Here is an 18,222-nt window from a genome sequence, read left to right on the forward strand (position 1 = left end):
ATCTTCATAAAGAATTTGTAATATTTTTGTAAGAGTAAGTTGTCAATTGAATATAACTTGTTTTGTATTTATAATATATTGTTAGAGAAATTTCCTAGGTGAAACGGTATATTCTTCAGAGTAAGCTGCAAATTATTATAAAAGTTAAGAATTGACTTTTATCTTAATTGTAGCAAATATACCAAAAGACAAGTCAGAGGAAGATGTGGTAGTTGAGATTCATATGTTATGTTAAAGATAGATAAGTTGACATATTCTAAAAGATAACATTCAAATTAAAGGCATATAAAAGAATTTTTAAGCACGATCCTGAAATACACCTTATAACTTGAAAAAAAATATATACAACTTATTTTAGCTTTATAATCTGTTTAAGTTTTTGAAGCTTTAATACAAATTCAATAAAACCCATACTAAATTGGCTCATAATTATTCTAACATATTTAATCTACTCCTCTCTTTATTTTTCTCAAATTCTCAACATAAAAAGCTTTAAAAAAAAGATATTCTTGTGATAGACCCTCTTTCGAAAAAATAATCTCATAACAATGAGTTTATATGCTAATTATTTGTATTAATTGAATTATTCAACTAATATTTAAAACGCATTTCACGGAAAGACCGTGTCATATAAAAATTTATGAAAAAAAGCACTTGCATCATACATGGATAAGGCTGAACAAAGTTTGGTCTAAACCGTAAACTAAACAGTCCAGTCTGGTTTTAAAAAAAAAATCAAAATTTTTAGTTTGGGATGATTTTAGTATCTGATCAGATCAAACCGGACATCCCTATACATGAATAAAAACTCCACATGAAAAAGCTAAAATGGAGTGCAAATTTCTGACCATAGTTTTCTATGAGTAGGATACAATAGGTATGAATGCATGATGATGATGGTTGCAAATTCATGTGTATCATACCCGAAAGCTCATGGATTATTACCGGATTCGATGGTATATAGTGACGGTAATACTACATAACCCTACATAAGCACATACGACAATTCCCCGCCCTTTTCATCTGTAGTAGGAGAATTTTTTATTTTATTACGATCAATTTAAATTTATCCAATTAAAATCATTTCTTATCTTATATATAAAAAAAAATCCCAAAAGAAAAAAAAATCACTCTTCCTTTAATTTTCCATTCAATTTCAATTTTAGTTTCTTTCTCTCTCTTCATCGTACTAACCCGAAATCTTACAAAAACTACTTTACACTAACCCTAGCAAATAACGCTAAATTCATCTCAAATATCCTGCATTTCAGTTTCAGATCACTAAATTAGGGTCCCAAAAATGAAATCCGATTCAAATTAGATCGAATGATGGTAAGTTTAGGGAAATTTGATTGTTATAACGCTGATTGTATGGGAGACGAAGAAGATGCCGGAGTTTCAAGCAGATGAAAAACAACGTCGTCCGACAACTCCAGCGAAGAAGAAAATCAAGAACGTTAAGAAATCGTTTCATTTGGTTGGGAATTATATTCGGACTCGCGCTGCTGTTGCAAGGGAAGCAGCTGAGAAGAAAGTTGTTCAGACAAGTAGGGATCCTCCGAGAACTAGGTTAGCGGTGAAGGAAGGGAAACAAAAAGTTGAGCCTGTGAATATTGATTCTAATTGTAAAAAAGTTAGCAGTTTTGATATTAAAATTAAGAAGGTAAGTAGTAAAGTTCCGGTGATTTTGATTACGTCGAAGGAGAGAGAATCTGAAAAAATGTTGGGAGATGATAGCGGTGGAATAAGTGCTAATAATAAAGCTACTGGTCAAGATGATGATGGAAATAAATCTCCTTTCCCTGAAAGGGTAATTCTTGTTTTTGAATTTTGTGTAAATTTTGGTATATATGTAGAAGTTATTGTCTGAAATGTAAAATTTGGTTGTGGTTGTTGGCTTTCTTTGACAGGTGCAAGTAGGAGGTTCTCCATGGTATAAGGTGGAAAGGAAATTAGGGAAAGGTGGGTTTGGGCAAGTGTTTGTTGGGCGTCGCGTCACTGGTGGAAATGAACGATCCACTGGTCCAGGGGCCTTGGAGGTGAGTATTATTATGGTGTTGAGTAAAGATTATTTTTTGCATGATCAGTTTTTGTTTTGAATTTTAAATGAGTATTTCAATGGTCTGTGATGAGATAGTCTCATCACAAAATAGTTTTAGGAGGATTTCCATGGTATATGTTGTTTGCTAATGACATTAAATTAGTGTACAAACCAAAAAATTGTCAATGCAAAAAAAAATATGAGACATGCGTTAGAATAAAAGGGTTTAAACTAAGTTGATCCAAGAAAAGTTAATGGAATACTGTTTTAACACGAATAATAAGAATAGAGGAATTTCAAACTTTCATTTGGAGGAGCTTCTTCAGGTGATTGTTTCTAACACATTGGCTATTTTTTCCTATCACGATAAGTGTCGATAACGTGCTTAATGTTAAAGACCGTAAGTATAAGATTCAATGCAAATGGTTCAAATTGGAGTGGTGAGATTGTAATATTTTGTGATCGAAGTATACTGCTAAGGCTAAAGGGAGAATTACTACTATTAGACCAACAATATTATATGGGTATAGTGTTGGACTTTCAAAAGACAAGTTGTAGGAAGATGTGGTAGTTGAGATTCATATGTTATGTTAAAGATAGATAAGTTGACATATTCTAAAAGATAACATTCAAATTAAAGGCATACAAAAGGATTTTAAAAGATGCTTATATTGAAGATAAAATAAGACTTATTCGCAATGGTTGATTATGTGTCCAAAGGGCTGAGAAATGCACGAAGTTGAAACTTGAGGAGCTTAGAAAAGGATGAGTTAGACTGAAAACCACTTGAATTTGGGTGAAGAATCACATGAAAACTTGGGGCTGTATATGCAAAATTGGGATTGTATATGACTATAGATAGATATTGAGGAGAGGATATAAGGATAGTTGGAATTGATTTTTTGAATTGTAGAACTATATAAAAGATGGAGTGGAATAAAATATTATCTTTATTAGCAACAGTTTCCCATGTTGATTTATTTTAGTCATGTAGTTGATCTCCACACACTATTTTGGTTTGGCATCATGTAAGTGTTTTTCACAATATAGTTGAGTTCAACTTATTGACATGATAACATGGAAAATAAGCAATGAAGATGATGCAAGCAATGTTTGGAGACAATTCAATTATTTGTTCAGTGAAGGCCAACCAATGATGATATTGATATCAAATATTCATGCTTTACATATATGATAGTGTGAAGTGCTTAAATTATATTTTTATGAAGGTTAATTATTAGTATTATGGCTTCTTTTTATGATTTTAATAGGTGGCCTTGAAGTTTGAACATAAGAACAGCAAAGGTTGTAACTATGGCCCTCCATATGAATGGCAAGTGTACAAGTATGTATAAACTTTTTTGAAGAGTAGGAATTTTAATTATTTTGACAATACATGTGATGCATTATCTGTATTGTGTCTTCTGATCCCCCCTTTTATCTATAGTACTCTTGGTGGTAGCCATGGAGTTCCTAAGGTGCATTATAAAGGGAAGCAAGGAGATTATTATGTCATGGTATAGATGCTTTTCCTTATTCTTTTACAAGTTTGAATCTTATTGGATATGTGCTATATTAGTTGGTTAATTGCAGGTGATGGACATGCTTGGACCGAGTTTATGGGATGTGTGGAATTCTTCTGGACAGACGTAAGTGATAGCACTGATGTGGAGAGTACATTGTCCTTATGCCTATCTTACAAAGTTCATGTGGGCTTTATATATATATATATATATATATATATATATATATATATATATATATATATATATCTCATAATTTTTCAAGGACTCAATGCTGTGATTGTGTGGTGTAGTAATCGTTTCGGTAGCTAGTGGCATCGTTGCTTAAACTAAAACTGCTTGCTAAAGAGCAAGCAATGCAGCCTTAATTGACATTACCAAAACGGCTCCCTAACACCCTAGGAATTTCAAGCTTCTATTTCTAGGGTGTTAGGGAGCCGTTTTGGGCTTTTAGAGAAACACTAAATAATTCCCTACACCTTTCGCTTTTTTTGACAGACAAATGTCTTAAGAAGCCTGGCCAAACAGGCTCATAATGGCTTTGAGAGGTTGTGATTTGGTTTCATATATTGGTTGTCTGTCTGAGATGTAGTAGTATTTTGCTCTCAAGTGTTGATCTCATCACAAAATTCTGCATTTTTGGTGTATAAGTTTGTTTTGATAAAAGATCTTTTTTATTTGTCACTGAGTTTTGTTTGTTTGTATATTGACTATGCTCTATAAATTGACTAAGTCTTTCATTTATTTGCAGGATGACAACTGAAATGGTTGCCTGTATAGCAGTCGAGTCATTATCAATTCTTGAGAAGATGCATTCAAGAGGGTATGCTAATGCATTTTCATTTTTACTCGTGTGGATAATCTCACTGAATATAATGTTTTTAGAAATTATCTCTGGTACTTAAATTCCATTATGTCAATTTTTGGCATGTCATGATTTCCATCATTGTCAGTTATGTGCATGGAGATGTGAAGCCTGAAAACTTTTTACTTGGTCAGCCTTCTACTGCTCAGGAGAAAAAATTGTTTCTTGTTGATCTAGGACTTGGTAATTCTCTTATCTTACAAGTTCAGACCCTTATAGATGTATAATTAACTCACCTTATGCTCTTTTTAATGATTTTTACATATTCGTTGCAGCAACAAAATGGAGGGATACTTCTAGCGGTCAGCATGTCGAATATGATCAACGTCCTGATATGTTTAGGTAATTGAAAACAATGAATGTAGTGACTAGTTCTAGCGGTGTTCACTTAGTCCTTGTCTTATACAGTGTAATGGAAAACATAACAGGGGAACAGTTCGATATGCAAGTGTCCATGCCCATCTTGGTAGAACAGCTAGCAGAAGAGATGACTTGGAGTCTCTTGCTTATACCCTCATTTTTCTTCTCAAGGGAAGGTTACCATGGCAAGGCTATCAGGTACTCTTCAGTTGCTGTAACATTGTCCTGTTATCCTTTTATGTTCAATAAATAAACTTCTAACTATATAATCCTTTCTTCTAATTTTTGAAGGGTGATAACAAATCATTTCTAGTATGCAAAAAGAAGATGGGAACCTCTCCTGACGCTTTATGTTGTTTCTGTCCGCAACCTCTAAAACAATTTGTTGAGATAGTTGTGAATATGAAATTCGATGAAGAGCCCAACTATTCAAAGCTGATATCGTTATTTGATGGGTTGATTGGGGCCAATCCATCTATACGGCCGTTAAATATTGATGGGGCTCAGAAGGCATGTATAGTTTGTGTAGAATTCTGTATCTGTGTCTCTGTTGATCTTCTGTTTGCAAACGCGTTTTAATTGTTGTTACTCTGTATTTTTCTGCCAGATCATCTGTCAAGTTGGACAAAAACGTGGAAGGTTGAATGTTGATGAAGAAGATGATGGGCAACCCAAGAAGAAGGTCCGCATGGGTGTTCCAGCTACTCAGTGGATTTCAGTTTATAATGCGCGATCACCTATGAAGCAAAGGTATTATATTTTCTTTTCTTGGGGATCAGAAAACTCTGCAAAATATCAATAATTCATCTAGTCATTTCCACAGTCCTAACTTCCACCTGATGGTTTTTTTAATAATTTGTTCTACTCTTGGTGCTTGTAACACCCTTATATCATCGATCTGGTTTACAAAAAAAAAAAAGGAAAATGAAATAGTAATGCATATTTGCCTTTCTGGCTGAGTCTTCTTTGTTTCGCTTTAGGTACCATTACAATGTTGCTGATGCTCGATTAGCTCAGCATGTTGAAAGAGGTAATGCTGACGGTCTTCTTATAAGCTCTGTGGCATCGTGTTCTAATCTGTGGGCATTGATTATGGATGCGGGTACTGGCTTTACTCAACAGATTTATGAGTTGTCATCACAGTTTTTGCACAAGGTAGGTATACTTCTAATTATTAGCTGTTATATGATGCTTTGATTACATTGGGTATTTATGGTAATGAATTAACGATATATGATGCTTAAAACTTTGTAGGAGTGGATCATGGAACAATGGGAGAAGAACTTCTATATTAGTTCAGTTGCTGGAGCCAATAACGGCAGCTCCCTTGTAGTGATGTCCAAAGGTTTGTCATTAAGCAATCAGCAATGTTAGTTTTATTGTATGCATCCTGTTGACTGTTATATTTTTACTTGAAGATTTTTGTGGAAAAGGTTTTTTCTTAATCTTGGTTTCTATGAGCTTTAAGTTTTCCCTGTTAAGGTGGATAGGTTAACGATGATTTCTGTCCCTGCTTCATTAAGCTGACAGATACGGGTGGCTTTTGATGTGCCAGCTCTTGAATTTTGATTAGCATTGGTAGTCTTAACTTATTGTATACATTTATACTATATTAGGATATAATCTGTTGACTAATGTCCCTAGATAGGCCAACCCATATTGTTGAGACTTGAGAGTATGACTTTGGCATGTTGGCTTTGATAGGTCCTTATGATATATTCCCATCTCTTATGTTGACAGAAATGTCTTTTAACAAAGTCCATTTTGAGTCTTGGTTGTTTCTAGCCATATTTGCATCATCTACCTGTTTAGATTATTTATATTCCTCTGGTTGAGATTGTTCTTCCCTTTTTTGGATGGGGCACACTGACCTCCATGACTTGTGGTACTTCAAAGTTCTACTTTCCAAAGTATTTTGGATATTATTCGCGCTTGAGGAATGACTTGTGTGCAATACTAGTTGCATTTTAGAGTTAAAAAGGCTCTAGAGTGAGTATGGATGTCCATCATTCTGGTATTTTCATACTTGTATGCTGTTGTTATTGATTGCGTTGCCCAGTGATTTTAATTTCTGGATCCATGTTTTTTCATGTGTTAGGCAGTATCACAAGTACTGTTTCCTTACAATGTATATGTGATGTGCTGTTACAGGCACTCAATTCACTCAGCAGTCGTACAAAGTAAGCGATGCCTTTCCTTTCAAGTGGATAAATAAGAAATGGAGAGAAGGATTTCATGTCACCTCAATGGCTACTGCTGGGACCAGATGGGGCGTTGTCATGTCTCGTAATGCCGGTTTTAGTGATCAGGTTAAAATTTTTGTAACTGGAAATGATAATTGGTGCACTTTGCTGTTTATCTTCTCTATATGTTCCTGGATGTTTTTTTCGAAGCATATGACCTGTTGTTAAGACCAATAAGTTGTACTGAATGTGATTCAGAGATTTAGAGGCACTCTTATTTCTACTTTGTTGTAAATGCATCCCATTCGTCAGTAGCATTGAAGTTCATTGTTTATTGAAGAAAATCCTGGAAAGGAGGTTAATGAAGAATCCAACATTAGGGTCAGGATAGCTTTGTTTGAAATACTATTCTTTTTATGGTATTATTTTACATCGCATGTTTTTTTTTACTTTGGATGTATGCTAAAGATGTAACACTAATGAGAAAGAGTGTACAGCCTTAGCACGATTTCACGTAACATAGTGCCGTGTTAGGACTGTCTATTTTTTATATCATTGTACTCTCTCTGTCAAGAAAAAGATTTGGTTTAATTGAACTAAATAAGTCTTTTTAAATGTGTTTGTCTCCCTTTGTTTTTGTTATATGGACTTGTGTACCATGATAAACCTATGCTTGATTGTTAAGTGCAAAGATCACGAGAGTGTGTGACTATTGTTTTGGAGGTACAGAGTAACATATTTTCTTTTTGCTTTGTTATGTGTGTAACCGTGTACATGTCCATATTTCTTGCTAACAACCTTGGTATGACCCATATATTATGTCCAACAACCCACTTGAGTAAAAACAGCAACCTCATAAGGGTTTGGGTCTCACCTTTTCTCTAATATCTTCGTTGTAATCAAATTAACCCATTTTATTATCTCAGCCTACAACTTTTTTTCGACATTCAGGTGCATCCCCTATTTTTTAAAAAAAAATTGTAACCCGTACCTTACATAGTAGATGATGGTTTGCTGAAGGGATGATATGACAGTATCCTAAATGGGCCCTTTTTTTGCCTTCTATTTTTCACAATGACAGGTTGTAGAACTAGATTTTTTGTACCCAAGTGAGGGAATTCACAAGCGCTGGGACAGTGGTTATCGAATTACATCAACAGCGGCTAATATTGATCAATCAGCACTTGTTTTGAGTGTACCCAAACGCAGGCCGGGTGATGAAACCCAGGAGACGCTGAGGACCTCTCAATTTCCAAGCACGCATGTTAAGGTAATTCTTGTTTAAACATAAAATAAAATCATGGTCTCCTGTGCTACCTTTCCATAAAATGATTAGTAAAAACTAAAAAGGTGATACTTTTAGGCTCTGACCCCACTTTTGTACCTTAGTGGCTAATTTGTTTGAGTAGGAATATACATGGACAAGTTTTTTAAGCTAATCATAGAAAGCTCAAGGATTAAAATATCATAACAAATAACCTATTTGCTGATTTGCTCTTGTAATTTTGGACTGAGATAATCTAAGAACATGTGGGTTTGAAGCTTTAGGTCACTAGGCAACTATGGTGTAATGGCTTGTTAAGTTGGTGTTTTCATTTCATGTCTGACCTTAATAATGTCTTAGAAGTAGAAGATTTCAACAAAAGTGGTGAGACTTTACGATGATGGATTTATATGGAGTATATTTTTGTTTGCGAATGGATCAAGGAAAATAAAGTGAAGAGATATGGAATAATATTCTTCTTTTGCGTTCCTTCTCTTTTCGCCTTTCTTTTCATTCATTTCTCCGCAAAATGGAACTAATGTACCGTTTGTGATATATACAGGATAAATGGGCAAAGAATCTGTATCTAGCATGCTTGTGCTATGGAAGAACCGTGTCATGATTCCCGTCCCGTGTAATTAGAAAGTTGTATGAGAGAAAATGTAAGAAAATAGAATGAACAATTGGCCCTTTTAGTCAAGTATGTGATGGAATTAGGAGCCAAGCTGAGGAAACATTGTTTCCCGAGCAACTAATAGTGAGAAACGGGTCCCTTTATGTTGTATTTACTTGTTGGAACAGTACGAGCAACTAATAGAATGATGGTTTAAGAAGCCGCATCACGGCAAAGGTTCATTTAGGTTATTTTTATCACCTTCATTTTAATATACTTGCAATTGATTGTAACGTGTAGGTTATTTTTATCACCTAGATAAAAGCAATGTTGATAATTCAAATAATTCTAATTTACCATTTTTGTGTTAAAATCATCAAAAATACCATTAAATCAATTAATTCACAATTTTTATCTCTTAAATTAAAAATATCAAAAAAGCAATTACCCTAATTGCTAGAACAATCAAAATTACATTAAAAAACCTTAGATTGATAGAATTATTATGTTGAATGAAGAAGAGCAATGGTAAATGGTCAATTTCTTATTTGCTTGTACTAATAACGAACAAATAGTTATCTTGTTTGACCAACATTCTTCTATTTGATGTTATCAACAACGAATAAAGGACCGTCAAAACGTTTTTTGACTTTTAAAAATTGTCATACTCTTGTTTGTTGTTAATAACAACGAACAAAGCTTACTACAAACTTGAATGTCGAGATGTTTATTTTTAGAATAAGTTTTTCTCCACGTTTATTTTATAATGTTTTTAATTAAAAAGCGCTTTTTATCTTCAAAAATTCAAATTTCCTAATCTATATAAAATATGGCTTGCCCCGGCCTTGGATATAGATCCCAAGCCTAAATTTGCCTCAACTTTTAAACAAATTTTCATTCAAGTTGGTTTCACCATAAAATAGTATTAAATTGAATTGGAAAAATTATCTAGAATAATTCAACTTTTTTATGATTTTTCTACAATAATCCCACTTATTGATTAACTATAAATAATCTTAACTTTAGGGGATATTTTTCTAGAGTGAACTTGGTTAATCTGATGACCTACTATAGTAGGTAGATCTACAAAAAAATAAACTGAAAATTAATGTAAAATTAGAGAAAACTTTAAAAAATTTACATAAAAAAATTTTTAAATAATAAAAAAATCATAATTTTTTTTCAACATTTTTTAAACATTTTTTGGACATTTCATTTTAATTTATCCTTTTTTAATACAAAATAAAACTTGTTATACCAAGTCATCAGGTTACCGGGTTTACTCTAGAAAAATAGTCTAAAAAGTTGGGATTATTCATAGTTAATCAATAGGTGGGATTCTTGTAGGAAAATCATATAAAAATTGGATTATTCTAAGTAATTTTTCCAATTGAATTAATGAATCCACCTAAATTAATTAAAACATGTACTTAGATTATTAACTTTACTTGCTTAATGTTTATATCATTTAGAATGTTAGAATTAACACTTTAAATATTAAACATCATCATCATCATATCCAGTGTATCCCGCTCATAGAAAATTATAGGTCAGGATCTGGAGAGGAAAGAACGACGGCAGTTCATACCCATAGAGAAGAGTGCGGTCAACGAGTCCCTCGACTCAAGAAAGGTCTTCAAAGAGAGAGAAACATGCAACTTACAAATAGAATAAATAGAATACGTACAAATAACTAAAAATAACGATAAAAGTAACAAAGAAAGTAAATAGCGATAATTAAAAGCAATGAACAATAACAAACGATGGGTAAAAGGGACGAGTTTAGTAATCTAAGATGTGTATAAGGCGTCGCCAGCTGCCCCTATCTTTGGTCAGGTCCTTGGAGAGGTGAAGTTCATGTATGTCGCTTTTAATCTGTTTCTCCCATATTCTCCTAGGTCTTCCTCGACTTCTCTTGCCCTTCACTATGATGCAGTTGATCCTTCTTACTGGGGCGTCATGTGTCTTTCTTTGTACATGCCCAAACCGTCTCAACATGTTCTCCCGCATCTTTGCTTTCAACCTCCTCTGTCTCTCTTAATTACCATTACTTTTCATTTTAGATTGTCCACTAATTTTGTGCTCTTTCCTTCTGTGACAATGTTCCCACCCTCTTTTTAATCTCATCACCAAATTCAATAGTTTTCCACCTTATTTCCTAATTTCGATCATCAACATGTTTTTTTTAAATTCTTCAACCTAATTCTCTTTTTACCGATTTTCACAAAAGCGCACATCATACTAATTAAAAGAGAAATAAATAATAAAAAGAGTCATTTCAAACATGTCTCACTCTCTAATACAAAAGTTGTCGCTGCCTATATACTTTCTCCATTTCAAAATAGTTGAACTTATTATTTTTTTTGGTCATTTCACAATACTTGCACTATTTCCATCTTTGACAAAAAAATAATTCTCTATTTAACTCTATTTTATTCCGACTCATCATATTATTACTTTTTCTTCTAATATTCAAGAGAGGTAAACAGATAAAAACATATCGAAACTTAAAATTGAAAATTTCTTAATTTTTATGACTAACATATAAAAATACAACTAATTGAAAACAGAAAAAGTACAATAATTTGGGCTTTAAGAGAAACAAGAGGTGGTGGTGCATTGCAAATTACAATTACTTTTAGGCATTTAACAGTAGCCTGAAAAAAAAAAAAATCTAGTAATTTTGTCAGAGTGAGAGAATGGGGGTCTTACCTTATCTCTCTTCTTCCTCTGTATACTCATCTGTATTTCCCCAACTTTCTCTCATCCCTAAATTTTCACAACCCAATTGTAAGTAAACTATCTCTTATACTGAATTCCTTATTGTTTTCTCTGCTAAAACTATAATTTGAACATATTTCTTTTCTGGGTTATCATATTTAATTCTTGCTTTTCAAGCTTATCTGATTTTAAGGCTCATTTCCAGTAATCTACATGTTGAAATGTGTTATGTTTTTACTTAATAGCTATCATTTTTTTTGTGTTTTTTTAGCCATTTAACCTTAAATAATCAAGAAATGCCCAAAAAATTTGTAGGGTATGACCTTTAATTTTAAGGAGTCTGATTGTGAATTTTGATTGCTATCATTAGTGTCTGTTTTGGTTATCAGTGAACTCAAATTTGGTTGGATTTCGTGTGAGATCAAGTTTGGAGGAACGCAATTCTGATACTGGAATTTCAGGCAGTTCTTCAAATGAAAACACTAAAAAGGTTTGTTGTTTTGTGCCATTTTAAAATTGATTTTGAGTTTGTTAGCAAAAATTAATGTTCTCATTGAGAGTCAAACTCAAGACCTCCCGCTTACTAAACGGGTGCTCTAACCAACTGAGCTACGAGAGCAATTGATAAATGATTTAGACACGATAACAATTGATTAATGATTTTAGACATTGTATAAATTTGTATTTGGAAGAGCTGGTGAGGCAATTTTAGGTTATTTTGATACAAATAAAGGTTGGGTGGTCAAACCATCCGATGCTAATGTTTGGTCGATTGGCTTGTTGAAAGTTTGAAACAACTTATTGGTATAACTTATAAATAATCTGTTTTTGACAAACTGTTCATAGCAGTGGGTTCAAAATTAGCTATCAGTTGGTCAAACCGGTCAATAAAAATTTAGCCGGTCAAATCGGTCAATGTAAGCGGCTATCAGTTATTAGCTATCCGTTGTTTGCCAAACACTTTGTATATGGAGTATAATATATTGCCTGAAGCATTTGAGAACTTTGTGATTTATAGATTTTTTCAATTGCTATAACTAGAGGGGATACATGGTATTGATGTCTTCCTAAATTTATAAATCTTCTCATATTGGGTTGTTTACCATGTCCATGTTGTCGGATCGATTTTGAAATGTTTTGCATCGGTTTAAAATTGAGTCTCGTATCACTATTGGTTTTCACGCAATAGAAACTTCATTTGGAAGTCCGGTCAAAGTCGGGTTCGATCGTCGGGTCTGTTTTAAACACATCCCCTTAAACCTATCATGACATATGAAATTTTAGGATGCACTAAAGTGTGAGATGTTTGAGAATCGTGGGTTAACCTAGTGGGTTGAAGGGTTCCATTCTCACCATCTACAATAATGATTAATTTCCCTTCCCATTCGGCCGTCCCTGCCCCCAAATCAAAAAGAAAAAGAAATGGAAGTGGTTTGTTTGCTCCACTGATAAGATCTTTATTTCATGGGGATTACATGTTGAAGTTTTTTCCTGTATTGCAGGATGATCAAGTTGTAGCCTCTCGAAGACTTTGCCTTACTTGCTTATGTTCAACTATAGCTTTGATAAGCCCCTCGGGTAATTCCTCCAAACAAGAAGCCGTTGCTGCTGAAGTTAAAGAGAGAGCAGTTTGCCGTAATTGTAATGGTAGTGGAGCTATCATATGTAAGTTCATTGTGTTTGAAAATGCATTATGTTGTTTTCCATAACGATGAAGCACTTTCTTTAGTCGAAATGAAAAGAATAAGATGTATCTGTTTCAATACAAGGATGGTATTGAATTATCATATACATTTGATATATAGTTGTTGAAGTTAAATCCTTGTGTTACCGAAAATTCAAAGTTTAGTGCATACCCAATCTGTCTTTCTGTGCAATATGATCAGTGTAACATAATTCACTAGCTAGTTTGGTTTTTGGATTGACAATTCGCTCAATATGTCTCAAAAATAGCCCAAAAACAACCATAATTCACTTTTTTTGGATTTGCGATTCACGAGGAGATTAGCGAATCATGTGATACGAAATATAACGATGCCGTCTTAACTACATTAAGTGACGAAATTCATTCTAAGGGAGTGTTTGGTATAGATATTGTAATGGAAAGGGAAAGAAAACCAATGAAGAAAGCTTTTGTTTCCAGTGGATCATTAGCGCCTTAGCGGTAACTAAGTAACGTAATCATTACCGCTTAATAACCCATTCCGTTACTTTTCATATCAAACAAACAAGTAGTAATTGTATTCATCATTTGTTTCCATTTCCATCTTACAATTTTATCAAACCAAACTCTTCCTAAGTTTCAGCAAGTCCCTGTGATTGTGGCTAGGCATAATTTTGATTATTGGAGCATATAGTCGTATATATTTGATGGTTTCACATGTATAGTTTTATCATTACTTCAAAGTTTATCTTGAAGTTCTTCTGCCTTTGTTTATATTGTGTAAGATGTTTGTTTTGCCCTTTTCATTTAGGTGATATGTGTGGTGGTACAGGAAAATGGAAGGCTTTGAATAGAAAGCGTGCTAAAGATGTATATGAGTTTACCGAGTGTCCTAATTGTTATGGTAAGTATATTTGAGAACTCTGCATTTATTGACTTAATACGTAGCACAAACTCTGCATAGTGTAATCTGGCTATATGCTTTCATTTGCCTTTATTGTTTATATAGGTCGAGGAAAACTTGTTTGCCCTGTTTGTTTGGGTACTGGTTTACCGAATAATAAAGGACTTTTGAGAAGGCCCGAAGCAAGGAAGTTGCTGGATAAGATGTATAATGGTCGGCTACTTCCGGGTTCTTAAGTAAGTTTTTCTCTGTACTTTCTTCTGTTTGATCTTTCTAGATGTCTGCGTAACCGTATCCGGAGTACTCAAAATACGGTTTACTCATTCTGTAGAAATTAGTCGTCACATAGTCTCAATCCCGACATTGGAAATTTATGTCATAACTATGTTTAAAATTGGAGTATCATCGATGTTATCATCATACCTGGTATATCCCGCTTTTAGAAGCTATAGTCAGATTTAGGGAGGGTTGGATGATGGTAGACCATGCCCTTATCAAAAGAGATAAGGAGATTGCGGCCGTTGAGAGTTGAGACCCTTGTTTCAAGAATTACCAGTAAAATCTGTTGGGATGGTTTATCTTACATCGATGAATTAAAGATGGTCTGAACACTTTATAAGTCATTGAAGCCCTCTTCTCATTGCCATATGATTTTGAGATAATATCTTATAAAGTATGTGCACCTTGTGTTTCCCTGAATATATGCTGGTATTCGCAATAAGTCCAACCCAATTTAACAAAATGAAGCATGTTATCTTTGGCTACCGATTGCTTAAAAAAGTGTTGCTTTGCCTGCAGACAGAGGATCGATGCAAAACCCGAAAGAAAAATGGTGTCGTCTTCAACCTTTAGATTGTACACGGCAAAGCAATGTGAACGTTTTGGGAAGAGTTCCAGATATGTATGTAAAGTATAGTATGAGCTTGTTCAGCTATAGAATCCTGCCTAAATGTGGTGTATACTTCAGTACATTTTGGTTTGCTTAATTTCAATGTTATAATTATCCCATTTAACCTTCGGGATGGGAAAATATACACAAAAAATTAGTGAACAATTCACACCCCATTCTTCTTATGTGCTGTTTTTCTTGGGCATAGTAGTTTTTTTCCCAAAATCAGTTATTGTGAGCGCACACGATAGTCGGTGTCATGTTATTCTTGGAGGGAGGGAAGCCGGGATAGATCTGTTTGCACCTCGATAGTCCTAAAATCGTCTTTTAGGACAATGGTGTCTCTATGTCAAGTCAATCTTTATTTTCTCCGCATCACACCATGAATAATTTTAATTTAATTTAATTTAATTTAATTCAACTTAATTCAATCCAATCATATTTAGTCTAGTTTAGTTTAATTTCTTTATACTACTAATACATTACATAAAACATAAGATAAGTCAAATGTGCAAGCAAATTGTTCCCAATATTCCCATTTTAATATGCATGCACATAAATCATTTCAAACAATTGAGGTTTTATTAAGTAGTGTTTTCCAATAAATTTGATCCATCTTTTTGTGCCTCATACACTTCTTTAAACTTAGTCCTCATTACTCTTCTACTTTTCACAAATTCACGTATAAGACCATCTCAGGCCATTTTTATTCCCAATATATATTTAATGTCTTAAAGTGATCTCTTATATCTTTAAAATTATTAATCACTTTTATTGTCTTATAGTAATTACATATAACCTTAAAAGTGATCATTTATAAATTTATACTGATTAATTAGAAAAATAATCTAATTATATAGACTCGTATCATAGTGAGACAGTCTCAAACAAGACTTCTTGTTTACTCTTTGATTGTTCACAAATTTATTTTGGAAAATCAAGTTTCCTTTATATTAACACTCCTTAAGTTTTTCTAGTTTGACCATATACCATGACTATGTCAATTGTGAATACTCAATAGTATGTGGACGTTGAATAGGTCCATCAAACATGATATCATATGTATATCCATATTACTTCAATTATACTAGTTAGGACATAATATAATGTAAGCTAGTTAATATAAAATTTTATAATTCACCAACTATATAATTTTTTTGAAAATATTATATTCATCTGTTTATGTATAATAAACTTCAAATTTTTAGCCCGTACAGATATGTGCCAATCTAAATCCATATAGATAGGTGAGCCGCCTATCATGTATTTGTAATTCCTTTGCATGACGAGGTTTCTAACGTAAGATTCTCTTGCAACAAATGTGATACTTTGACCACTTATTCTACAATCAGACGGAGTAGTTTCATCAAAATTGCAACTATTAATAATATTTTCTTACATAATATGTTATATTTTCCCATTTAATATGTCAATATCAGTTGTAATTATTTTAAAATGGTATAATTAAAAATACACCAACTCATGCACATAATTTTTACAAGGTTTCTTACAAGATTCAAATAAATAGCTATTTCCTCTCCCTTGCCTCCAAGTCCTTCGTCAAATGGCTATATAAAAACACAACAATGATAGAACTTATTACCAACCATCAAAATTTTGTAATACATATATATATATATATATATATATATATATATATATAGACACCATAGTTAGAAGGATAAGCATATCTTTAATCTTTTGTTGGAAAAATTAATGGAATCAATATTTAAAATGTCTGTAAGTGATATCCTAACACATTTTGTGTTATTTTTGTTAGTTCAAGCTTTGGTTTATTTGATTCTAACAAAGTCTTCCAATATTTTCGCAAACAACGACCCAAACTCAAAATCTTTCAATTTTAATCGAGCTCGTTCAAGTTGTGTTGGCCGGATTCTTTTTATATTTTCCGATTTGCCGTCTTCATCTTCACGTAGAGATCTCCCATCACCTCATGCAGATCAAGATGGAGCTAAGTTATAGTTTGATATTGTTAAGAGCATGTACAATGAAATAAAAATCTTATCATTCTACCTCCTCTTATGTCCTGATATGTCCTCCTTTCAATGCATGTATATCCTTAAAAAAGAAGGATATGTCCTCATCCTCTTTGCAAAGAGGAGGCGCATTTGGTTTTCCCAAGAAAAGTACACGGTTGGAATTGTGTATAATTTTTATTTTTTTTCTTTTTTTTTTGCCAAATTGTATGTTGACAAGTGTCATGCTCTTATGGCTTGTATTTTTAGTGTATGTTTTACTTAGAAAAACTACTAAATTGATAATATAAAAAAATTGGCAAATCAAAAAAAAAAAAATTAATAATTTAGATTTTTTTTCTCTATAAAATGAACCCAAATTTGCATATTTTAAACATTCAAATCAAATTTTGTTATTTTCTCACTAGATATAATTAGTATAATAATAATTATGAATCCAAATAACCCAAATCATGGAAATTTTAATTTTCCTAGTTATCCAAACTCTCAAAATAACTCAAATGTTGGCCCTTTTGATTCAAATATCCTCAATAATCCTCAATTTCAAACTGCTTTACAGTGGTTTGGATATCAACCGAGACCAGTTAATCAAAATTATACCCCTTTAAATAAAAAATTCCCACTTTTTACTCCGTTTCAACAATCTTTTAATCAATATCCTTCACTATTCCCCGTTTCCGAGCATTTAACTCAACAAATGGAGCAATCTCAAAGGGGGGATGATTCTTATAATGGTACTCCGACTTCGGGAATGAGGGAAATAAGACATCTCGAAGAAATACACGAGGAACATGTTGAAGTGGTCCCTCAACAAGTCTTTACCATGGCTAAAAAGACAACTACAGCCCGAACGGCTGGTGATCGGGCGAGTTGGAGCATACCTGAAGATAAAGCAATTATTTCGAGCTACATTAATGCGGGAGGAGAAATAGAACGTAACACTAACACTAGAAAGGTTGGCTTATGGAATGATATAGTTAAATATTAGGAGGAAGCACGGCAAGAGAACCCCAATGAGATACGTGAAAGGTCCCAAAAGTCCATGCAACTACGTTGGGATCATATCAACTCTACGGCTTCGAGATGGGTGGATATTTATGGGTATGAGCTACGCCACAAAAAGAGTGGAGACTCAACTTTGAATGTTGAAAATCGTGCGTATACAGCTTTTCGCAAATAAAAATAAGCCATTCCAATTG

At 33.2% G+C, this 18,222-nt stretch overlaps 2 protein-coding genes and 1 non-coding gene across 3 annotated transcripts; 2 read left to right on the forward strand and 1 right to left on the reverse strand.

The window, feature by feature from the left end:
• The first annotated feature begins 1,023 nt into the window (after positions 1-1,023).
• LOC130817391 (casein kinase 1-like protein HD16) lies at positions 1,024-9,091 on the forward strand. The gene is made up of 16 exons (XM_057683066.1): positions 1,024-1,810; positions 1,911-2,039; positions 3,313-3,386; positions 3,489-3,558; positions 3,635-3,690; positions 4,316-4,387; positions 4,518-4,612; positions 4,705-4,771; positions 4,858-4,987; positions 5,081-5,299; positions 5,397-5,539; positions 5,770-5,944; positions 6,044-6,134; positions 6,941-7,098; positions 8,054-8,242; positions 8,799-9,091. Exons 1-16 carry the CDS (start codon positions 1,388-1,390, stop codon positions 8,856-8,858), a joined length of 2,151 nt encoding a protein of 716 aa, XP_057539049.1. The 5' UTR covers positions 1,024-1,387; the 3' UTR covers positions 8,859-9,091.
• Positions 9,092-11,481: 2,390 nt separating this feature from the next.
• LOC130817392 (protein PHOTOSYSTEM I ASSEMBLY 2, chloroplastic) lies at positions 11,482-15,211 on the forward strand. The gene is made up of 6 exons (XM_057683067.1): positions 11,482-11,639; positions 11,960-12,060; positions 13,073-13,235; positions 14,045-14,137; positions 14,243-14,373; positions 14,936-15,211. Exons 1-5 carry the CDS (start codon positions 11,549-11,551, stop codon positions 14,371-14,373), a joined length of 579 nt encoding a protein of 192 aa, XP_057539050.1. The 5' UTR covers positions 11,482-11,548; the 3' UTR covers positions 14,936-15,211.
• TRNAT-AGU (transfer RNA threonine (anticodon AGU)) lies at positions 12,116-12,189 on the reverse strand. The gene has a single exon. It is a non-coding gene; the product is annotated as a tRNA-Thr (tRNA).
• Positions 15,212-18,222: the final 3,011 nt, after the last annotated feature.

Source organism: Amaranthus tricolor, chromosome 7, assembly GCF_026212465.1.
Source record: "Amaranthus tricolor cultivar Red isolate AtriRed21 chromosome 7, ASM2621246v1, whole genome shotgun sequence".
Lineage (NCBI taxonomy): Eukaryota > Viridiplantae > Streptophyta > Magnoliopsida > Caryophyllales > Amaranthaceae > Amaranthus > Amaranthus tricolor.

Excerpts from the sequence above, each read along its gene's own strand:
- LOC130817392 (XM_057683067.1), top strand. The coding sequence starts at position 11,549 with ATGGGGGTCTTACCTTATCTCTCTTCTTCCTCTGTATACTCATCTGTA. Across the intron at positions 11,640-11,959 it reads TAAATTTTCACAACCCAATT|TGAACTCAAATTTGGTTGGA; the intron begins GTAAGTAAACTA and ends TTTGGTTATCAG. Across the intron at positions 14,138-14,242 it reads CGAGTGTCCTAATTGTTATG|GTCGAGGAAAACTTGTTTGC; the intron begins GTAAGTATATTT and ends TTGTTTATATAG.
- LOC130817391 (XM_057683066.1), top strand. The coding sequence starts at position 1,388 with ATGCCGGAGTTTCAAGCAGATGAAAAACAACGTCGTCCGACAACTCCA. Across the intron at positions 4,388-4,517 it reads GAGAAGATGCATTCAAGAGG|TTATGTGCATGGAGATGTGA; the intron begins GTATGCTAATGC and ends CATCATTGTCAG. Across the intron at positions 7,099-8,053 it reads ATGCCGGTTTTAGTGATCAG|GTTGTAGAACTAGATTTTTT; the intron begins GTTAAAATTTTT and ends TCACAATGACAG.